Source organism: Triticum aestivum, chromosome 1B (genome assembly GCF_018294505.1).
Source record: "Triticum aestivum cultivar Chinese Spring chromosome 1B, IWGSC CS RefSeq v2.1, whole genome shotgun sequence".
NCBI classification, from domain to species: domain Eukaryota; kingdom Viridiplantae; phylum Streptophyta; class Magnoliopsida; order Poales; family Poaceae; genus Triticum; species Triticum aestivum.
The window spans coordinates 63,888,763-63,898,346 of NC_057795.1; the positions used below are offsets into that span (position 1 = coordinate 63,888,763).

The 9,584-nt window shown below is 49.0% G+C and overlaps 1 protein-coding gene and 1 pseudogene across 1 annotated transcript; one reads left to right on the top strand and one right to left on the bottom strand.

Moving 5' to 3' along the window:
* The first annotated feature begins 1,518 nt into the window (after positions 1 to 1,518).
* On the top strand, positions 1,519 to 5,115 carry LOC123107212 (glutamyl-tRNA reductase 2). The gene is made up of 3 exons (XM_044529217.1): positions 1,519 to 2,032; positions 3,296 to 3,537; positions 3,658 to 5,115. Exons 1-3 carry the CDS (start codon positions 1,816 to 1,818, stop codon positions 4,789 to 4,791), a joined length of 1,593 nt encoding a protein of 530 aa, XP_044385152.1. The 5' UTR covers positions 1,519 to 1,815; the 3' UTR covers positions 4,792 to 5,115.
* A 1,072-nt stretch (positions 5,116 to 6,187) lies between these two features.
* Positions 6,188 to 8,948, bottom strand: LOC123107222 (protein Rf1, mitochondrial-like; annotated as a pseudogene).
* Positions 8,949 to 9,584: the final 636 nt, after the last annotated feature.

Here is a 9,584-nt window from a genome sequence, read left to right on the forward strand (position 1 = left end):
GGGTATGTGGGTATCCAGTGGGTTTGGGCATGGGCACAAGTTGTGCCCATGGATAATTTGGTGGATGGGCAGAGGGTAGAAAGATGGATCATGGGTTGGATTTGAACCAGCTCCACCCGCCCCAAACCCGACCCATTGCCATCCCTACCCAGCAGTGTGGTGCTGGCCGTGGCGCTGCCGTTCGCCGGAATCAGCACTAGCAGCGCGAGCTCGGCTGCTCGCGACCTTGAAGGCTGGCGGTGCCTCTAGTCTCCGAACAACGTCGGGGAGCAGGGAATGTGCTGTGTCGGGGCGTCACCATGGAGGAGGTCGAAGCTCGAGCTCCATTGCTGCATCACACGGTTGGATGCAGAGGCATCGTGCCCCAAGACGTCGTCGCTGCTCGCCAAGATATCGCCACCGGCCCGATCTACAGAAGCCTAGCCACGCAGACGCGGATGCATCGTGCGCTAGGACGCCGCCGCCCGCGGCTGCTGCTGCTGCTCGTCGTCGCTCCAGCATCCCCGACCCAGCGCGAGCACGCCTCCTCCTATGGCCCAGCGCGAGCACGCCTCCTCCCGTGGCCCAGCACGCCTCCGCCTGCCGTCAACCCAGGGCGTTGCTCCGGCGTCCCAGGCCAAGCAGCGCGGCGGATGGCAGGAACCCGAAGCCCAGCGCGCCTCTGCGCAGGGGTGGGGGGCTGATTGCTTTTATGTTTTAGATCAAGGGATGTGTGTGTAAATTTTTTGCTCTTACAATCTGGCCCCATTTGTCAGAAAATGGTTAAATGGGACAAATCACCGTATCAACGGAATTTGCAAAAAGTCTACTAGAAACGCGGTGATTTTTGTACAAAATTAGGGACTAGGTGGTTTTCTGCAATCGATGCCTCAAATGTGATGGTTTTTTGCAATTCATTCGGACGAGGTGGATTCGGCCAATACCACGAGCACACGCTTGGGCTTGATGACGTTTCGATGTCAATGCCATATGCTCAAACGGGAGAAGCCGAGGCGGCGAACAAGATCAAGGAGGTCAAGGAGAGTCAAGTAATCAAGAAGAAGAAGAGAAGAAGAAGAAGAAGAGTAGGGCAGAGAGCTACAAGATCGAGGAGGACAACGCTTCGTGTGGAGCTTGGGTCGGCATCTTTCTTGATATTTCACGTTTAGATTGTCTATGTGTTGTGTTGAAATGTGATCAACTCGTTACGATTGTGACCGCCGGTGCCGGGGACGGATGACGGAGTGTGGCCAGCACGCCGACACGCTCGGCCATCATCATCCAGCAGATCAGATGCGGGCGTGAGGCGGCCATGCGGACCCGTGTGTGTGCCCACCACGACCACGACCACCACCCCGCCAGGAATCCGGCGTGTCCCCACTGAGGAGAGATCGCCAGCAATCCGCGGCGGCGTCGCAGCGATAAGGGGAGAGGATAGAGCGCGGGCGGCGCAGCCAATCAGCGCCCGGAGGCCAGCACGCGCCCCTCATCCCCTCCCGGATTCTCTTCCACGCCGGCCCGCATGTGGCTTAACCCAACCCCCGCCCACGCCCACACCCAACCCAACCCAGCACGCGCGCGCATTAGAAAATTTGTCCCCAGAGCCGCCCCGGCTCCCTTCTTCTTCCTCGCAGACGCTCGCGGCGGCTCATCCTCCCTCCCTCCGAGAACGCACGCACCGGCCGGCGGTGGAGAGAGGGGGAGGGTGGGAGAAGCAGCCGTATAAGGATCTCTCTCCGGTTTTATCTATCTATCTGCATCAATCTACCTACCTACGGTTCGGTGGGCCGGGCTGAGAAGGGAGGGAGGCCGCTGCTGCATTTTCTTGTGGGTCTGATGATGGCGGGAGCGACGTCAGCCACGGCCGCCGCGGGCGCATTCGCCGCCGCCGCCGCTGCCAGCGCCAAGGCGGCGTGCCCCTGGGCCGTCGCCGCCGCCGGCGGCTGGAGGCGGTCCGGCGTCGTCGTGCGCTGCGACGCCGGCGGGGATGCCCAGGCGGCGTCCAAGGCGGCCAGCATCACCGCGCTCGAGCAGTTCAAGATCTCCGCAGACCGTGAGTCCCTTCCCCCTCCTCCAATTTGCCGCCCTTGATGCACTACTTGGAGAGTTGGAGAAGAGAAAAAAGAAAAACTGCATTGTTCACCCCCAGTTTTGCTTTGATTGTTGTGAGCACTGAGCACATGCAGCATTCTTGCAGGTTATTCATCTATCATTACTAATTACTACTTGTGTTCACAGCCTATATGTTCAGGTTTATACAGAACCAAAGACAATTGGACTTGGAGATTGTGTGATATCTTGTCGATTAGTTTTCTCTTTCTGCACTGAGTGTCGAAAGGTTCCCAACTTCTAGTGGCAACTGATCTTGTTCACAGATTGGCAGACCATTAGCACTACAGCATGGTTGATATAGGAGCTTAACAAAAATGTGTTAATTACCGTTGCAGCCTAAATAAAGGAGCCTACCTGACTGAAATTGCCAATTATATACTAAGATCACACAAGATAACAAGGTAAGAATGGACACTAGTTGTTGCATGCTTCAGGTATCAGATATTGACCAATTATTACAGGGAAAAAGTGGGTTCAGGTTCTCCTTGTTTTGTTCTGAGTCTCCCGCTGCTAAAACTTCAAGATTCGAAGTATGCAGTTACTTGATTCAGAATGTATACGTGTGCGACTCCACTAGTGGAAGAACACAATACACCCCTTATAATTACAACATATCAAGAAATCAATATGTAGTGAAAGTAGCTGTTGAAGGAGCGGAACCGACTCATCTTTAATCAAGATCAGCTCCATCTAGTTGACGTGGTGACCCTTGCTCATGAGGACTTTGCCCTGTGTTGCTTGGCTTTGCTTGTACACTAGTCTGATCGCCTGTAGAAAGTTGCTTGTTTGTTTTGGCTTAGGAGGATATTTAAGCACTACTTTTTCTTCCTACTCAAGTGATTCGACTTTTCTGCTTATTTTTGCTTGCTGTGGCATAAACTTCCATGCGGCGGTTTGTGCTAACGAACTTCCTCTCCTCGTTTCATGAATGAGCAGAGCTCTTACATCCGTGCTTAAAAATGGAAAATTGTTATGGCCATTTTTGCTAACAAACTTCTTTCCTCTTTTCCTTCTTTGTGCTTGCTTGCTGTGGAAAGCCGTGTAACAAACTTCTTTTCCTACTTTAATGAATGGGCAGAGCTCTGGCATCCTTGCTAAAAAAACGTTATGACAATTTGCAGTCAAACTTAGTTAGTTCCATTCTTTCATTTTAAAAAAGTATGTCTATTTGCAGCATGTGACAATGTTTTTTTTTCACTACCAGGGTACATGAAGGAAAAGAGTAGCATCGCTGTAATAGGCCTCAGTGTGCACACAGCACCAGTGGACATGCGTGAAAAACTTGCTGTTGCAGAGGAGCTATGGCCCCGTGCTATTTCAGAACTCACCAGCCTGAATCATATTGAAGAGGCTGCTGTTCTTAGTACCTGCAACAGAATGGAGATATATGTGGTGGCTTTATCGTGGAACCGTGGTATTAGAGAAGTAGTAGACTGGATGTCAAAGGTGAGAGTTATTTGATCAAATGCTTGTTTGCCCTGCTTAGCCCTTTTTGGTTGCTCAAGAGCGCAGTATTATCAATGAAGCTCTAATGCTCATCATGCTGTTTTTTTTTTTTTTTTGCAGAAAAGTGGAATCCCTGCTTCCGAGCTAAGGGAGCATCTCTTCATGTTGCGTGACAGTGACGCCACACGCCATCTGTTTGAGGTATCCTCTGGGCTTGACTCTTTGGTTCTTGGAGAAGGACAAATCCTTGCTCAAGTTAAACAAGTTGTTAGAAACGGGCAAAACAGTGGGGGCCTGGGAAAGAACATTGACAGGATGTTCAAGGATGCAATCACAGCTGGAAAGCGCGTCCGCTGTGAGACCAACATATCAGCTGGTGCTGTGTCCGTCAGCTCAGCTGCGGTTGAATTGGCCATGATGAAGCTTCCAAAGTCTGAATGCTTGTCAGCCAGGATGCTTTTGATCGGTGCTGGCAAGATGGGAAAATTGGTGGTCAAACATCTGATCGCCAAAGGATGCAAGAAGGTTGTTGTGGTGAACCGTTCGGTGGAAAGGGTGGATGCCATTCGCGAAGAGATGAAAGATATCGAGATTGTGTACAGGCCTCTCACGGAGATGTATGAAGCCGCTGCTGACGCCAATGTCGTGTTCACAAGCACAGCATCTGAATCCTTGTTATTCACGAAGGAGCATGCGGAGGCGCTTCCTCCTATCTCTCTTGCCATGGGTGGCGTCCGGCTTTTCGTCGACATATCCGTGCCAAGGAATGTCAGTGCCTGTCTATCTGAAGTGGAGCACGCACGGGTATACAACGTCGACGACTTGAAAGAGGTGGTGGAAGCCAACAAGGAGGACCGTGTGAGGAAAGCAATGGAGGCCCAAGCAATCATCACCCAAGAACTGAAACGGTTCGAGGCCTGGAGGGACTCGCTGGAGACGGTCCCGACCATCAAGAAGCTGAGGTCGTACGCCGACAGGATCAGGGCGTCGGAGCTCGAGAAGTGCCTGCAGAAGATCGGGGAAGACAACCTGAACAAGAAGATGAGGAGGTCCATCGAGGAGCTGAGCACGGGCATCGTGAACAAGCTCCTCCACGGCCCGTTGCAGCACCTGAGGTGCGACGGCAGCGACAGCCGCACCCTGGACGAGACGCTCGAGAACATGCACGCCCTCAACAGGATGTTCAACCTCGACACGGAGAAGGCGGTCCTCGAGCAGAAGATCAAGGCCAAGGTAGAGAAGACCCAAAGCTGAGGACCAGGAGACAGTTGTCAGTCTGTATATCTGCTTATACCACCCCCTCAACAGAATGTCTCTACATTCTAATCCCAGTACAGTGTTTTTTTTTACCCTCCACTTACTGCCGAGTTCTTCTTGTGCCGTGAATTAGCCATGGCAGCCTCCAAATGTTTTGTAGAGAGGAGCGGCGAAGCATGTTTGCTCCAAAACTGCCTGCCTATGTACTGTACATTAATTACTGTGTCTGCTGTGGTTAGAGCCCAATTTTCAAGCTGTAGTATAATACTGTACACTATTGGACTTAATAAACAGGAATATATCAGTGTGTTAATGGTTTTATATACTGTACATAGCAATATAAGCTCCTGCATTTGAAACGTTGAGCATTAATAACATTTTCCGAAACTCTCTGAGGCCCTGTTCGTTTAATCCCCTCGCCACAAGGATTGGAGGGGATTGGAGAGGTTTGACAAGGATTTTGACTTGCAAGGGATTTAATCCCCTCCAATCCCTTTCAAACCTCTTCAAACCCTGCCTAACCGAACAAGGCCTGAAGGTGCTCGGTCTGCTTATAGGGTTCAGTTGACTCCTTTCTTGGGTGTTATCTGGAGCTAGCGTTCATCTGTTGTCTCCCTGTGAGGAGGACAAAGTTGCTGGACACATGAATGATCAGTCCTCTGTCATCGTTTGAAGCTTGTACTAGCATGCATGTACTAGGAGTTGGAGATTTTCATCTTGTTTGGGAAAAAGCTTGCACTAGCAGCATGCATGTTTCGTTGTCACCACGAGTCAAACTCTCAAAAGCCTAACCACGGGATGCTTTGACACGATCGATCAGCCCAGTCGGAATGACATGCTACGCAGAGGCCACGCCGTGTCACAGGCGTGTCATCTACCTCAACGCCCCACTGTCATCTACCTCATCATTTTGATGTAACCAAAGTTTCAGCAACATACAGAATGAAGCCTTTTCCAGTTACCGGGACAACCACCTACTGCTACTTCTAGAGTTCCATATTTCCAGTTCTAGTAAATTCACCTGCGCTTTCTAATCCACCTCAATTCATTAAAAACACAGTTTACGTCTAAGCGGTGCTGTCCATCCATGATTAAGCAAGAGCATGAGAAGGGCACAGCCACCTTCTGCTATTTTCAGATTACACTAGGTAAAAAGAAGCTGAGATTTGAGGAACAGGAAGAGGGAGACCAACGGGTATGGTGGAGGCACACTCCTCACTGTATATATGTGAGTTCCTGAAGTGGGGAGGCGTAAACACAGCGAACCGATGCGATGCTGGGAGCAGTGCTTCGTCCCACTCAGTGTGATTTAATCAGCAAAGAAACGTCGAGCACCGGATGACCATTCTACACCGCAGAATGAACTAAATGAAATAGTGACGGATCTACTTTCTGCAAGCAGGCAACTTGGATATCTTATACTGGCAGGAGGGCCTTGTGTAAAGCAAAAGGTTCAACAATGCTGAGTTAGCCGCATAGACAATGCATCAACTAGTCAACCAAATCCATTGAAAAATTGATACTTTGCAGGAAGCAATTCAATGTTTTCCCGATATTTCCCTTCCCTTGAAAAGAGAGACAACAGCAAAGAAGTAGTTGAAGCTTCAAGTGAGATGATCTTCCCATCAACTTTAGATAAATAATTCCCGGCCCTGGCAATCTCACCTTTTTCCAACAACATTCTGATGATATAATTTATAAGACGAGAGCTGGGAGCACAACCACTCTTCTCCATTGATGAAAACATATTGTCAACTTCTTCCACTGATCCTTCCTTTAGAATATTTTTTATCACTATGCCGTAAGTAGAAGCATTAGGCACCAACCCACTGGCTGATACTGCAGCAAACAAATCGTTAGCTTCTTCTCTTCTCCGAACCTTGAACATTGCATTAATCATGGTATTGAGTGTTATAATATCGAACTTGACATTCATTGCTCCTAATTTCTGGAATAGTGCGATCGCTTCGTCTGCACAATTATTTTTACAAAGACCACCAAGTATTATATTGTATATGGAAATGCTCACTGGTATACCCCTTTCGGTCATCTCATGGAACATTTCCCTTGCAGCAACAGTTCTCCCAGCACGGAACAACCCATCCAGCATGATGCCATATGTAACAGTGTTAGGTTTAATTCTCTTGCGCGGCATTTCTCTGAATAGAATCAAAGCATCATTGATCCTTCCATTTCTACAATAGCCATCAAGAATTGAACTATATGTAACAACATTAGGCTCAATGCCAGCTGACACCATGGCATCAAGCACTCCGAGTGCTTCACCCATCTGGCCGACTAAGCCATATCCGTCAATCAGTGAACTGAATGTAATGACATTAGGCCTCTCGCCCATGCCTATAACCAAGTCAAAGATACCTTGTGCATTCATAACCCTTCCTTCTTTGCATAAAGAGTTTATTACTGAATTGAAGAACGCAATGTCAGGACGAGGAATACCTTTGTTCATCATTTCAGACACAAATTCCTTAACTTTAACCAAATCACCATGCATACAAAAACCCTGAATTAGGGAGTGATAAACAGTTGTGTCCGGCTGAACACCCATATCAGTCATCTCATTGAACTTGTCCATAGCATTGGCCAGCCTACGCAATCTGCAAAATGCGGCTATTACAGTGGAATAGGTGACTACATTGGGACTCACTCCTTTTTCCCGCATTTCAGTAAATATGAGCATAGCTTCATCCATCATTCCACGTTTAGCATATGCATCAATTAATATGGTGAAAACATGGCAATCGGCTACAAAACCATTGCTTTCCATTGAATTGAAGAGATCAATCATATCAGCAAAGCATCCCTCAGTGGCATACCCATGAAGCAAAATACGGTACGAGACGGCATCCAGTTTGTGGCCCTTGGCAGTCATGGAATAAAATATTTCTGCCGCTTCTTTGCTTCTTCCATGCTTGCAAAGGGAAGTCATTAACAAGTTGCAAGTGACTGCATTTGGTACAAGACCATGGCTTGTCATTTTTCTAAACATTTTAGCAGCCTCTTTCAACTGCCCTGATGTGGAATATCCATGGATCATGCAATTATATGTCACTGTGTTGGGTTGAACACCTTTATCGACCATCTGCTGAAGGACTAGTTCTGCCTTGTCCATCGCTCTGGCCTTGCACAATGCATCAATGATCAAGTTGTACGTCACCACATCAGGATCAACCCCTTGATGTATCATTTCATGGAATAGATTGCATGCCTTGCCTGTTTTGCCTTCTTTAAAAAAAACCATGGATGACTGTGCTATATGCCACCACATTGAGAGAGCAGGCACCTCCTCCTTCCGCCACAGTCTGTAGCAAGTCGAGTGCCCGCTGACTCATGCTATTTTCACATAAGCTCTTCAGAACAATGGAGTAGGAGATTGCATTAGGCACGCAGCCAAGCTCAGGCATCCTATGAAGCAGCAAGTTGACAGCCTCATCTGTACGTTTGGCGGAGCAGAGGCACTTGAGGAAGGTGGTGGCGATGATCTCATTTGTCTTCAGGCCCTTCCTGAGGAAGCGGCCGAATAAGGCAAGCCCTAGGTCCGGGCGACGCGCACCGCAGAAGCAGCCCATGAGGATGCCGTAGGTGTGGACTGTCAAAGGTGCCACCTGCTGGCTGGCTTCTTCTCGGCATACGCGGTTGAAGAGAGCGACGGCAAGGGCGGGGCCATCTCTAATGCAGGAGGCCGAGGCGGGCGCACGGGCGAGGGCGGAAAGGAAGCCGTTGAGGGAGCGCCCGGTGACCGGGGTGGCCTGCCGTAGCAATTCGTCGAACAGGTGGTGCGCGTCTTCTGGGCTGAGCGTCCCGGCACGGACACGCTCTGTGGCGGCGGCAAAGGCGGCATGGGGAGACCAGGAACGCGAGGGCGGCGAGGTGGAGGTGGAGGAGGAGCTGCGGTGGAGGAGGTGGAACATCGGCGCGGTGGAGAAGCGGCGGAGGCGGAGACGGGGCATCGGCGAGGTGGGGGACAGGGGAGGAGAAGTGGCGGAGGCAGAGGTCGGAGAATGGCTAGGTGGAGGAGGAGGAGGAGTGGTGGAGGCCGGACACTGTCTAGGTGGAGGACGATGAGCGGCGGCGGCGGCGGATGGGGATGCGAGACATGGGCGTGCTCTGGCTCTGCACTGAGAAAGGGAGAATGGCCGGGACGAGGAGTATCCAGTCCCGATCTCAAATGCTCTCTTATAAACAGTAAAATAAAATTTTAAAAAAGGTAAATAAATTCCAAAAACTCTGAAAATTTTCCGTGCCAAACTTTGACAAATTTTTTTGTTAGTTTGCAAAAATTCATCAGGAAATAACATTCGTGGAAATCATGGCAAAAAAACAATGCTCCAAAAATACTATTTACGAAAGAATTTTGGAGTATTGATTTTGATATTTTTGCTGTGACTTCCAGGGATTTCAATTCATGATGAAAATTTGCAGGCACTCAAAACATTTGTCTAAGTTTGCACCAAAAATATTAAGAATTTTTTATATTTTGTTTCATTTTGTTCGGATTTACTATTCATCCCGAGCTCAAGTGGAAGGGGATTTTCGAGAATGAGGGTGATTCTTCCTGACACATGACTTCTATGCTTCCTTTCCCTGAAAACTAAAATGAAACTAGAAGATAAAGTTTGAATCTACGAAGAAAAGGTTTCTGTCTCGTGTACCGAAGCATAAGTGTTAATCCTATTATGGTTTACTAGCTCTGTGTCTAGTTTCCAGACGTCTATGATGTGTATCCCCACATAGCAGACGCAATTGGCACGAATTTGTATGTTTGGCAT